Genomic DNA, 15006 nt, shown 5'->3' on the forward strand with positions numbered 1-15006 from the left:
ATGAAATAAAGTTTCAAAGTATTTAACTTCGAGTTACGTTCTTACCCCATTTTCGAGGAAAGTGCAGAGTAGTTGACATTTTTAACAATTTCCTATCAAAATCAAAATGTACAAGGAAAATTAAGGTCCTAGTTAATATTAATTAAATAGTAGTAATTGTGCAAAGCGTTCGATATCGACAGCGTTAAGTATTTACATAGCAGATTGAAAATACTTACGTTTAAATACCAACTTTACAAAAACCGGTCTACACTTACCCCACTTTACCTTAATAAATTGAAGTATTTTATGGCGTTCATTAAGATCTAATTGCCAATTACAATTCTCATAACAAGAATTTTACACTTGCTTTTGACTTAACAACTGTTTCATACCGTGATACTTTATATCGACATTGATCAACAATAAATAAAGAAACATGTGAATTAATAATATACATGCTTAATAATACATATACATATGTATGAATGCCTGTAAGATAATAACAAGAATATCTAACTAATACAAAAATATTTAATGTCTAAGTAATATAGAAACATCCACTTAATTTCTAATGAATATTATTTACAACTGTTACAATTTCAATTTGATCCAACTGTTCCATATTATTCCCAGAATACGTGGGTGTCGTCGCCAAAGGACACAATATTTCCAGAAACGATTCCAGAAGAGAGTTCTGGTGCCGAAGACGAGCACGTAGTAAGTATTCACAATAAACAATTCCTAATAAAGTCTATTTTTGATCAACAAAATAACAGAGTACATGTATCAGGTAATCTTCAGGTTGCCGTCCCTTAGCGAATCAGAAAAAGCACTCGACGGGGTATGAAAAACTTCTATATTGCTACTTAGTTACGGAACCAATAACCAAACATACAATTTTTGAAATTATTTTAGGGCGAAGCTAGTATTTTTCATGTAGCTATGGGGAAGACAACCGGTTTTTCGAAATTAACGATAGAACAAGTTACAGCGATTTCAGCATTCGACTCTTGCAGACAGTATCCTCAAAAGCCTATAAGCATGGGGTTGGTGAAGACATTTCACTTTTTTTTTAATGTTAATTGTGTCACGTTTTTAATTAGATAAGGGCTTTAATATCATAGTACAAGAAGACATGTGCTCATTAATAGATTTTTTATTGTTATGTGATCATTAATAGATTTTTGTGTAGGTTCACTATGTTACAAATTTCAATATGGCGGAAAAAATGTTTTCGAACATTAATTTAAATCATAATCTATTATATTAAAATTTGACAATTCGTTTCAGTTTGGAAAGCAAATAAAAACTCTATTGTATGTATATTCTATTTTATTTTATTTTGATTAAAATTAGATATTTCTGTTTTTTAGTATCGTAAAAGAAATATTTCAAATTTGTTATTAACCGAAAAAATTCATTTTAATGAATTATTCTTATTTCACCATAATTTGTATTTTAATTCAAACTATCCATAAAATACGTCTAAATTTTAACTTATTATATTACTATGCTTGTTCTGAAAACATATAGCTATTTAAATTTAGCGCCTATTTATGGCGTAATCTCAAATTATTCTCCGAGTTACATAAATATACAAAAAATCTTCTTGTACCATGCTCAATGTATAATGATGTTATTAGAGATCCATTTTGTAGCAAATGTGTTATTAGGCTTCGTTTTTTTTAAGTAACGTCTTTATGTAACATGTTGACAACCATAAAGATCGCCCACGACCGACATTATGAATCTCATTTTTCTTTCATTAAATTATTTATCAAAGTTTAAGAAATCAGATCCATGTTTATGTTTGTAATAATTTTTCCATTTTCTATGATGAGATTTAAGAATTGTTACGAATTAAAGTAGAAAATACACGAAATTATGAATTGTGCTACTTATAATGGATGAATTCTGCTTGATGATGGCGAATGACCTGACAAATCTAAGAGTCTATAGCTCGAGCTAGTAGTTAATGGCCGTAGGTTTATGACAGATTAGTTGCTTAATGGATTGATTGATCCTAAAAGTAAAATTGGAGTGACTCACAAATAATTACAGTTGAATAGGTGACTGGAAATGTATCGTAAATTCCTGTTTTTAACGTGAATTTTGAACAGATGCAAACTTTTATCATTTATTAATTCTAGAGTAAATATAATTTTGTTTTTTAATATTGTTAATATTGAATATTTTAGATATTGGTGTACGTGTGGTACTCATATTTATCTTTCTGATGTAAGAAGCAATATTTTTCATTTACTAATTAATCAAATAAAATGTTTCGCTACTTTCAAGACATTGTTTTGTTTTTATTTTTAATCGGCAATTGAAGAAAATATTTCTTCAAACTTGAATAAACTTAAATTTTTAATTTTGACGTGAAACTGTTTTTACAATTATTTTATAAAATTTTTAAATTTTTGTTTAATTAACAGATTAATATTAGTTATTCAATTTTTTGTATTTTTTAGGAATTTATACTGGTTTAGTACAATGTTCAGAGTTTTTGAAACTTTAGACTTAAGTTTTGTTATAAACTTTTTTAGGAAATTATGTTTGAGTTTATTTTACAAATATAAAGAATTGTAATAATCTAAAAATTAGTCCGTATATATTTATTAATCAAAAATTAATTAAATTTAAAAAAAGTGCAGTTATTTGTTCCAACTATCATTTTCAGTCTGAAAACACAAAATCAAAGATTTGTTTGATTATACAAATAAAACTGCTATATTCTGCCATTTTTTTTAGAAATAATATGTTATTTTTAATTTGTCTGTAATTATCATTTTTATATACTTCTAACTCGATATTATCATTTTTAGCAATTTCTAATTTCTAATAATTTTCAATTTACTTGTAATTATCATTTCTAATAATTTTCAATTTACTTCTAATAATTATTTCTAATAATTTAAAATTTACTAATAATTTCCAATTTACTATCAATTTTCATTTCTAATAATTTCTAATTTACCTGCAATCTGTCAGTTTAAACTACATCAAAATCTAAAATTTCCACCAGATATTTTGCATTATCACTACAGCACCAGATTACCGGTCATAGGTGACCTTTATGGCAGTTAACGTTTTATCAGCTTAACTAAAGTAACTTTCGTGCAAGATGACGTCTTGTAAGCGATTAACTGATATGTTAGAAGCACCGAGAAAGAGAAAGAAGATCACAAGACCGAAAAGGAAACACAGGATACGAAAGCGAAAACTTCTACAACGCAGAAAGGTCCTGGTGATTCTGCTGCAGGATTAACAAGCAGCTGTGCTGCTATCGAAGCAGATGTTCGAGCTGCTACTTTTCTTGATGTAGCTGTTCTGAGATGTCTTTTTGTTCCACAATGGCAAGAGGAAGGAGTTCATTGGGCTTTACAGTTTTTGTACCAACGGTAATTATTTTTATAACATTTCTTCATTTTTTTTTATTTTTTATTGCAAATATTGTTTTGAAAATAATACATTGCTAATATACTTTATTTTTAATATTCTAATAATCTTACAAATTTATTTTTAACCCTCTGTTGTGAAATTATGAAAAACTCTTTTATCATATGCTTTTTTTTCGAAATGTAAGTTTGCAATATTATTTTGAAAAAATTTTTTACGTGAAAAATACTTTGTTGTTGATTTCTTATTATAAGTTTTGAGAGTTTAAAAATTCTTAGAAAATTGGTAAAATTGTGTAATAACAAGTATATTGGCGTTGTTTTCTTTCTTTTGTAATATACAGAATCACGTTATGTAACAGTATACTTTTATTAATTTACTTTTACTAATTATCTTGAATTTTAATAAATGAGCGTTGTTAGCCAGAAATTTCAACAGTATTACTTTCAGTAAATTCAAGGATATTTTAGTTGAGGATCATAATTAGTTAATTCTAATCAATTTTTCCTATTGATGAAGTATAAAAATTAAGAAGCTTTATAAAAGTGTACATTAGTTTATTGCGAGTTGACATTGGTTTTTTTTTATTGATAAACATCACTCACCATTAAAAGTTGGTTTAAATAAAGGAAAACAAGGCTACGGATTCTGATTTTTATAAAGATATCTAAAGGTATTCCTTTTTAATTGCAAAGCTTGAATTTTTACGGAATAATGATAAAATTATTTTACAAAAGACTTTACAGAAATTCACTTGAAATTAAAATAAAATAATCACATAGTAATTATTATAATACAAATGTATTATAAATAATTGTAGAAATATAAGTAAATTTAAAATTATGTAATTAGTAATGAAAGTGATATAATAGATTTGAAATAATTATTAGAACCATAAAAAGACATGAAATAACATTAATAATTATTAAAAATTATTAAGTCAAATGATTTTGTGGATCCTAAGATTTCACAGAAAAGTAAAGCAGAAGTTAATTAACTTCCATAATCAGAATTTTCATTAATTAAGTATTACAATATATATTACTTTCATCAGCTATTAACTTTTATTACTTTTTTGCAATCAGAATATATTAATTAATATTTATACAATTTTTTATTAAAATATTTAATAACCATTACCAGTAACATTCACTCAGAAAAAATTTGTTATAGTTTACGTATGATCAACGAAGAAATATCAGTGCAACAAATGCCACGTCGTCGCAGCAATTCTTTACCAATTCCAAAAATTGAAGTATCAATTTATCAAAGTCCTGAAAGCAAGAAAAAAGACGTGGCGAAAGATTTCATGGAAGTTCCAGAAGTTCGAGACACGTCGTTATTAAGTGGTGTGTAAAAATATTATTTCATAAATCTTTACAATTTGTTGCTTTTTATTTTACGTGTAACGTCTTATGATACAAAGGTCATGACGTCGAATCAAGTCATACGAGACGAGCCAGCGAGAAGTCTAAGAAGAGAATGAAAATGGCTGACCTGAAAGCGTTCGTTGAAACAAAATTGCTATCAAAGTCGGAAAAGGCACTTGAGAAAATTGGTCAGGAGGAACCGAAGATGCTTTTTGATCAGGTTCGTACAAATATTGATAATAGTAATTAATATGGTTAGTAGACAGTATTCCTTAATTTGCTTAATAGACAACATTCGTTGAATTATTTAATAGGTAATGCTTGTAAATTTAATTAATAGCTGTCTTTTAGGTTTAATAGGAAAGTCTAGTAGGCTACTTAGATTAATAGGAAATATTTATGTTTTTTATTTAATTAATACCTACTTAATTTAATTATCACAGGCACCATCCACTATACTGTATGTATACAGGGTGTCTGACAATTAGTGTAGGTCCCTGAAATGGAGGATAGCTGACGTGATTCTGAAGAAGATTTTCCTTTGCAAAAATGGGGTATGAAGCCTTGTTTTTGAATTATTAAGGAAAAACACGGACCAATCAGAGCGCGAGGGTTACGCGCGCTTAGCCACTAGGCCCGAAGCTGTCGCTCTCGCGTTTGCGCATGCGTAATATTCGCGCTCTAATTCCCTACGCCCCTATTTCCACGCGTCATATCCCCTACGCTCCGTATTTCTACGCGGCGTAATTCCACGTGTTATATTCCCTACGCCCCAATTTCCACGCATCATATCCCCTACGCCCCGTATTTCCACGCGTTAAATCTCCACGCGGCGTAATTCCACGCGTTATATTTCCTACGCCCCTATTTCTACGCGTCATATCTCCTACGCCCCGTATTTCCCCGCGTTGAATCTCCACGCGGCGTAATTCCACGCGTTATATTCCCTACGTCCCCTATTTTCACGCGTCGTAATTCCACGCGTCATATTCTCTACTCCCCCCATTTCTACGCGTCCGTGTTTTCCGTAATAATTCAAAAACGAAGTTTCAAACCCCATTTTTGCAAAGAGAAATCTTATTCAGAATCATGTCAGCTACCTCCCATTTCAGGGACCAACACTAATTGCAAGACACCCTGTATACAAGTCCTATTATACAATTAATAATATTATAGTTTATATACAAGTGCATAATGCTTCCATGAATATGACAGTATACTAATATACAATAATATATAGTCTTGTCATATTTTCAATATTGTTTTCACTTACTTTAAATTTTCTTTTAAAGATATGAATATCCAAAAACAACCTCAAGTCGTCCAAATTAAATTACATGTAACAAAAAGAAATATTTTATTCACTATTTAAAACAAAGCTATAAATCACTAAAAATAAATCTATCTATTTAATTTCTCTTATTAATCAAAGTACCTAAACAAGTATCAAGTTATAGAAATATTTCGAATTATTGAATGATTGAATTATTTCGATCAGCAGTCATTAATCCTTATTTCAGAATAAATATTAAATTTTGTTTTCAGGAGAGCCACCGAAGTCTGGACACAGGCGACAATCACTTAACGAGACCAACATCCACCATTTCGAAAATTTTCGAGGCAAAAGATGTCGATCACATGAAACATCCGACGAATTTAATAAAAGGAAAAAGCATGCCGAGTTTAAGGTACGTATTTACTGTCTGAACAAAGCGATACATACATACATTTTATCTCATAGAAGCTTCTTCTATTTAACAACAACTCTTTTTTGTTCGTTCGTACCCACATACACGCGTATTCTCTATAATTTTGCGTTAACTCGTTTCCGAACACTTCTTATTTTATACTTCAACTTCCTTGCGAATTTCGTTCTTTCGATTCAGTTCGATTTGCTCAAGAGTTTTATGTGTATGTGCGTGCGTATGGATCGTTAGCTGAACAGTCAATTATTTGATAAATCGAATTCAATTGATTCCTCTTTCATGAAAATGTAGTTTTGCTTAAATGTATGCTGAAAGGGATATAAGCGTCCCTTTAGAACGACATTTTCTATTTGAACGTAGATTATAATCAGTGTTGGGTAGCATTCGATTACATATTTTTCATACTATTTTTATATTAAAATGGCATCTGTTTGGCGCAATAAAAGTAATTCTTTGAATACATTTTATTAAATTTGAGAAACAAGTTGTTACAAAATAGATTTCTATACAATTTCTAACATTTTATAGTATAAATAATTTATTGCATTTGGAAATTGGGGGAAATAGAATTGGGAGAATTAGAAATTGGGGAAATTGGGAATTGGGGAAATTGGAATTGGGAAAATTGGAATTGGGAAAATTGGAATTGGGGAAATTGGGAATTAGGAAAAGTGGAAATTGGGGAAATTGGGAATTGGGGGAACTGGAATTGGGGGAATTGGAATTGGGGGAATTGGAATTGGGGAAATTGGGAATTAGGAGAATTAGAACTGGGGAAATTGGGAATTGGGAAAAGTGAAAATTGGGGAAATTGGGAAGTGGAGAAATTGGAATTGGGGAAATTGGAAATTGGGGAAAGTGGAATTGAGGAAATTGGGAATTGGGAAAAGTAGAAAATAGGGAAATTGGAAGTTGGGAAAAGTGGAAATTGGGGAAATTGGGAATTAGGGGAATTAGAATTGGGAAAAGTGGAAATTGGGGGAATTGGAATTGGAAAAATTGGAAATTGGAGAAAGTGGAATTGAGGAAATTGGGAATTGGGAAAAGTGGAAAATGGGGAAATTGGGAATTGGGGGAATTGAAAATGGGGTCATTGGAATTGAGGAAATTGAGAATTAGGGGAATTAGAACTGGGGAAATTGGGAATTGGGGGAATTAGAATTGGGAAAATTGGTATAAGAAAGTATTTAACGTACTACACAATTATAGAAGTTAAAAAAAATTATTCAGTTTCATTAACTGATTTTCTATTATCGAGTTGAACGATAAATAATTTTAAAAATATGAATTTGGACAATGAATAATTTTAACAAATATAAAAGAAGAATTGTTGACAAAAATCGACAGATACAAAAAATATTAATGACTTACAAAATTAAATAAATACAAAACAACATATTATAATAATATACTGGTCATTTAAATATTTCATCTAAAAAATTAATTAATAAATTATTAATTGTCTACTATTCTACTATTAGTAAATTATTAGAAATAAATAAATTAATCTACTAAAAATACAAGTATGAATACTCATTGACGATTACTACCATTTGTTTATTGATAGATGCCATTTTTATTTTTATATAATTCATAAAAATATTTGTAGATAAGTATTGTATTATGCTTATTTCAATTATTATTGGCACGATAATATAAATTATAATAGAATTAGAATAATTTAGCTTATATTCAATTTTACTGTTGTTATTCAAGTTACAATTACTGTTTCATGCTTTTAGAATTTTTAAAATTACATTTTTAAATATCTTTTCCTTCCGTTCAATTTTTAACGTTTTTTATTCAAAGTTTTCTTTGGAAAATTTTTAATGCATTCGTTTCGGCTTATATTACTGTTTCAGGTTTTATAGATTTTTTAAAGATACTTTTACCCAACACTGACAGTTGATTCGTGTGTAATGAAATTCTTATACGAAGCATCCCAAAACTATGTTATTCTAATGAATATACGTACAAACTTTTTATGCAGATTTAAATCAAAGAATTATATATTAATTTTGTAAGTGTATTTCTGTGAACTGTAGAATGTAATATAGACTATTAAATGTGCGTTTGTTTATTGAAAATTTAGGTTTGAGGTATCGAGTAATATATTAAATTTTATGGGGTTAAGGGTCACTTGGATTTTGGGAATTTATGGACTCGGAAAATTGGAAATTTCAGCTGTTGAAGATTTATAAATTTGAGAATTTGGAGATTTGGCGATTTCGGAATTTGGGAATTTAGGGATTTGAGACTTTTGGGATTTGGAAATTTTGGGACTTGGGAATTAAGGGATTTGGGACTTTTGGGATTTGGGAATTTTGGGATTTGGGAATTTTGGGATTTGGGAATTTAGGGATTTGGGACTTTTGGGATTTGGGAATTTTGGGACTTGGAAATTTTCGGGCTTGAGAATTTTGGGACTTGGGAATTTTGGGACTTGAGAATTTTGGGATTTGGGACTTTAGGGATTTGGGACTTTTGGGATTTGGGAATTTTGGGACTTGGGAATTTTGGGATTTGGAAATTTTGGGACTTGGGAATTAAGGGATTTGGGACTTTTGGGATTTGGGAATTTAGGGATTTGGGACTTTTGGGATTTGGGAATTTTGGAATTTGTGAATTTGAGAATTTCAGAATTTGAGAATTTGAGAATTTGTGAATTTGTGAATTTGGGAATTCGGGGATTTGGAAATTGGAAATTTAGGATTTGGTGATTCGAGAATTTAGGAACTTAGGAATTTGGTAATTTGATAATTTGGTATTTTGGTATTTTGGTAATTTGGCAATTTGGTAATTTAAAAATTTGTAAATTCAGAAATTTGGTATTTTGAGAATTTGGAAATATGACAATTTGATAATTTGGAAATTTAGAAATGTGAAAATTTGCAAACTTTAGTAATTAGGTAATTTGAGAATTTGGGAATTTCATATTAGGCGATTTGGAAATTTGAGATGCTGCGGATTCAGAACTGTAGAAGTTTGGAACTTTAAGCACTTCAACAATTTAGAAGTAATTAGGTAATTACTTAAATTACCTAATTTAAGTAAACTTTAGTAATTAGGTAATTTGAGAATTTGGGTATTTCACAATTTGAAAATAAGGCGATTTGGAAATTTGAGATGTTGCGGATTCAGAACTGTAGAAGTTTGGAACTTTGAGCACTTCAACAATTTAGAAACTTGAAAAAAGTACAAATCCGTGATTTTGAAAAAACTTATACACCCAACAATAAAAACCTTGAAAATAAATTTAGAAGAAATTCAACTGCAATTGTATTAATAACTCAAATTTATAATTCAAATTTCAAATATAAGGAACTTTATTATAAATAAATTCTTGTTCCCACATCAATTATAAAAGTGTACTTCACCGTTTTAAACTTCCCTAAACTTTGCTTTGTATCTGCATAAAAAGTTACCCTTCTCTCGTAACACAGTTTTGGATCGCTGTATAATTTGATAAGAGGTTCGTTAAAAACTTATGCGTAATGTGTTTCTCTCTGTGTCTCTCTCTTCTCTCTTCTCGTTCGCCTTTTCACCCCTGAACTCGTGCTCAGCTGCTTGATTAACGAGCTGACCGCGGGAGGGTAAGTCATCAACGTCACTCGGAGGAAGTTCCGTACTGCAGCTCGGTTACACGCTTCTTTTACGAGCTTCCTGCTTCCGGTAGGGCGCACAATTATCCTTTAAACACACACCACGCCCTAGCCGCCTCGGCACGTTGGCAAGATACAACGAATACCGTAAACATGTCATTTATTGTGCTTATTCTTCGAATCCGTTCTCTAACGATTTAAACGACTTTCACTCACTGGTCTACTTACAACTTTTGTGAATCATCGAGATTGCAAGGAGAATTTATGATCTTTGCTTCACAGATTTAAATGTCAATACTGATTTATATCGCTGTAAATAATATTTATATTGCTTATAAATAATTCATATTGCTGTTTATGAATATATCTCTTAATTCATTCACTGTAGTTTCTATTTAGATGTCATGATTTTATTTTCACCCCTTGCACTGTGTGTTACTTATCAGGTGCGTCAGTCAGAGGGGATGAAATATAGCTACAATATTAGAAGACACAAAGAAAGTTGAAATGTTATGTGAATGCTGGAAATTTAGAAATTTGGAATTTTAAAAAATTGGGAATTAAAGGATTTGGAAAGTTGGAAATTTGGGAATTCGGAGATTTGGAAATTTGGGGATTTGGCAATTTGAGGGTTTGGAAATTTAGAAAATTGTACAATTGAGGATTTGGAAATTTAGAGATTTGGCAATTTAAGGATTTGGAAAATTAGAAATTTGGGAATTTGAAAATTTGGAAATTTGGGGACTTGGCAATTTAAGCATTTGGAAATTAAACAAATTGGAAAATTGAGGATTTGAAAATTTAGGCATTTCGCAATTTAGGCATTTAGAAATTTAGAAAAAATAGGAAGTTAAGGATTTGGAAATTTAGAAATTTGGAAATTTGAAAATATGAAAATTTAGAAATTTCAGAATTTGAGGCCTTAAAAATCCCAAACTTATAAAATAATATTATAAGTGAGTTATATTAATAACTAAATAATATTATAATTAAATATTACTCAAAATTCGATGAAGAATATCTCGAAAAATATTCAAGATAGTAAAGTTATATTTGTACATTGCAAGATGAATTTTACGAGTACTCAAAGTTCTGTGAATGAAGCAATGATTGTATATTCTACTTGTTAGATTATAATGTCCAGCTGCACACTTTTTAGCAGAAAATTTATAGGTGTACAGGGTGAATTAATTAACCTTAACACATTTTCGCATCTTCATTAATTGTGGTGAGCAAAGAGAAATACAGAAACAAATATTTTATGTACATTCAAGTTTTAAAAAATTTTATTTATATTCAAGTTTACATGAACTTTCATTTAATATATGCTGTAGAAAATTAATTAACTAAATTTTATTTTAACCACTTCATTTTACAATCAACTGTTTCTTTTTGATGCAATTTTTTGACTGAACAATTTCAAAAAACTTTTTCAACTCTTTTCGTCAAATAACTTTCCAAGAATTTTCATACGAGTTCAATACACCCCCCTATTATTTAAGTGTTACATTCATTCCTAACAAAGACAAACACAGACAAACTATTTACACTTTACATATGTAAATATAATTTCGAACTTTCTTAAACATTTTGTACTTCAATGGTATTACACACATGAAACATATATGAAAAGAACCACATATATTTATATGAGGTTATCCTACTTATTAATCGTTATTCTATCAGTCCCACAGGTTTGATTGAAAATAGCATTACGGGGAACCGATAGCAGGTCATTCTTCATCAATAATTGAATTCCGTCGAATAATAGAACATATTTTCTCATACTTGCAATATACAACTAACAATATACTTGTTAAATACGAGTAGATGGAATTAATACTTGCTTATTATTACATCGACGTATATGCATTTATGATGCAAGGTCAGCATAAATTCATTCGTTTTGAGAAGGCTATGTCTTCAAAAGTTTATACGTACACACATGAAACGTATATGAAAAGAATCACAAACTCACCAAGTTTATACACTCTCTATGTTCCATATGTGCCTCTTTGGTGACACGATACACGTCCAGACGATAATCGAGCTCATTCCATACATTTTGTAGCATAGTCCTGTCAATTGTCTGCACTGCAGCACTGATGCGTTCCCTTAGAACCTAGCTTTGTTCCCTTGGCCTACCAGAACCTTGATTTAACGCCCTGCAACTTCTTTCTGTGGAGGTACGTTAAGGACCTTTACGTACCCCCTCTACCGCAATCCTTAGTCGAGCTCAAAGAACGTATTAGTACTCGATTATCGTCTGACGTGTGTCGTGTCACCAAAGGCACATATTGAATATAGAGGGTAAACTTGATGACTTTCTGCTTCTTTCCATATATCTTTCATATGTGTACGTGTAATACTTTGGAACATAGTCTTCTCAAAACGAATGAATCATTTAACCCTGAATAATGAGGGTAGAAAAGCATAAATAAATCAGGTATTAGATCTACAATCTACAGACTACATGATTTATGTTTACTGTGTAAACATTGATATTATCATACTTAAAAAATATTTGTGTGCTGGTTTTTTTATTGTAACTTTGTCGGTTTATGTGCAACGTGACATTATAACAAAATTTTGACGTATGAAAATTTCCTGATCGTCCATCATTCTTAAAATTGAAGCTTACCGCATTTTCTCGAAAGGAAGCAGACTCAGCTGCATTTCTTGCAATTTCTTGCGAATTCATTTTCAGATAATTTATGCACAACCAAATAGTTTATGTCGACTCGAGGATCTTGTCGTCACCAAAAGTAAAAGAGATGTAAGATGCTAAGGTTAATTAACCACCCTGTGCTATAACTTGTACATACACATATTCAGTGACATAATTTTCTGTTTAACATTTCCCAAGGTGATTTTTATGACGAGGAAAATTACCAATGAAGAGTCCATAATTTCTGAAAAATTTGCATAATATTGTACAACGAAATGCACAGAAAGTATTTGTGATTTATAATGCTATCCCGTAAGAAATATACCCATGATCCTGCAAGCTTTAATTTTTATCATTTTCTGGTACTTACGTTTGCCTACGGTTCATAACAATGCCATTTTCAAGTCGTGTGTGAACAATCAGTTGCATAGAAGTGATTTTATCCTTCTTACAGTTATGCATGTTATCAGGCAGTGATCTGATAAATGACAGACGCGAAACGTTGCTCCCAAATTATAGTTCATAGCAAAAACATTAACTTTCAATTTCAAAGTGTGAAATTATTAAATTCTGTAGTAAAAGTGATATATATTGATATGTGGAAGGTTACGAAAATTTAATTATATTTTCTAGTAGAACTTTTCAAATGAAAGATTAGATAAAATCGAACGAAAATAAAAAATAAAAGAAAAAAATTGACAACTTAATAGTTATTTGGTTTGGTACGTTCAACAATTAAAATTATTTAGTTTTGAAATTAATTATTACAAAAATGTTCATTATAAATTTTGTAAAATTCTCGTCATACGTTATTGTTAATTGACAATTTATATTGTCATTTATTTCAGTATCTTTTCAATAATTTAATAATTATTTCAATTCTCATTCGCATCATGGAATTCACGATTTCTATAAACACGTTAAAAATTTATTATGCAATTAATTTGATGATCGTTCATTTAACAAAGTTGGATTACTAAAGGAAGATTTAATTATTTCTTATGCTATTATTTGTTTATTTCATTTTTTGGTCACTTAGCATAGTCTGTTGCTTTCGCTAAATGTTAAAATAAAGTTTTTTTAAATATTTAAATAAAAATTCAAGTGTACGCTCAAATTATTTAACAATACATTGAAAATTAAGATTTCTGTTGCTCGTTTATCATTATTGTACTAATTTGAAGCGCCCAATGAAAAGTCAATGTAAAATTTATTTTCTTCTTAATGTAATTTATCAAAATGCAGTTAATATAAAACAAGTTATATTGGGATAAACTTCAATATACTGTCAAAGATTTATCCTTTTAACAATACAAATATTTCAATGCGTTTTTTGATATTACAAAATTTTATTTTTTTAATAATAATATAAGCTGCGATGTAATTCATGGTACAACATAAGAAAACAATGAACAATTTTAATTTATCGATAAATGAATATCATAAATTCCTTAACGGATTTCTTCATCTAATAAAAAATTCAATTTTCGATTAAGTTCATTAAATATTTTATGCATTAGAAATAATTTGTGACGAACTGTATAATAATATAAAATACAAGCATTCATCTACTTACAAAAATATAATTTTCTTCTTAAAAAATTGGCAACAAATTTCGTTTTATTAAATAATTACTAAACATTTAATTCACGATCAACGTATTAAATTTTTTGTCAAAAGTCAAATTTATTAACGCAGAAGCTGCTATTTAAAAAGAAACTTGTGATCTGTATATTTAATTTAGCTTTGAAAGAAAGATTGTTTCTATCTTTGTATCATAATTTATGTTGCAATTTAAATATTGTATTTTTTAAAAGAACCATGTACAAGGTGATTCATAACATGTAGACTCCACTGCAATAACAAAGACAAGCTTGGTAAAACAAAGGCAATAAAAGACAGTTCAAATGAACATGTGAACCATTTGCATTTGCTTCAAAATTACAGTCATTTTCATTTTGCATTAATCTCATAATAAATCATATTAAAGAGTTGACTGTGGCGATCTTTTTGCAAAGTGCGCACCAGTGTGTGTCGCGATAATCAAGCGATGACGAGTTAGCTCTCAAGAATTTATAGATCCATTTCAAATCATTTACACTTTTTATTTGTTCATTTTATTTCGTGTTGACCTCTAAACATTTTAAACATATTACAATTTACGAATATAATTTAGTTTTCGCCAAAATTACAATTTAAATATCAAACTGTAACAAAATTTTTTGTACATGATACAAAATTCTGCCACATCTCCATGACGGATATAGTCGTCAAAC

At 29.5% G+C, this 15006-nt stretch overlaps 1 protein-coding gene across 1 annotated transcript in view; it reads left to right on the forward strand.

The window, feature by feature from the left end:
* The window catches only part of unc80 (unc80, NALCN channel complex subunit), a 65756-nt gene that overhangs the window by 9359 nt on the left and 41391 nt on the right, over nucleotides 1-15006 (forward strand). Inside the window, exons 11-18 of the mRNA XM_076539103.1 lie at nucleotides 616-699; nucleotides 773-823; nucleotides 898-1028; nucleotides 3144-3386; nucleotides 4558-4733; nucleotides 4811-4974; nucleotides 6300-6442; nucleotides 10024-10053. Of these exons, the coding sequence (XP_076395218.1) occupies nucleotides 616-699; nucleotides 773-823; nucleotides 898-1028; nucleotides 3144-3386; nucleotides 4558-4733; nucleotides 4811-4974; nucleotides 6300-6442; nucleotides 10024-10053 (1022 nt within the window). The remainder of the gene's footprint in view (nucleotides 1-615; nucleotides 700-772; nucleotides 824-897; nucleotides 1029-3143; nucleotides 3387-4557; nucleotides 4734-4810; nucleotides 4975-6299; nucleotides 6443-10023; nucleotides 10054-15006) is intronic.

The sequence above is a fragment of the Megachile rotundata genome, chromosome 13 (assembly GCF_050947335.1).
Source record: "Megachile rotundata isolate GNS110a chromosome 13, iyMegRotu1, whole genome shotgun sequence".
Classification (NCBI taxonomy): Eukaryota; Metazoa; Arthropoda; class Insecta; order Hymenoptera; family Megachilidae; genus Megachile; species Megachile rotundata.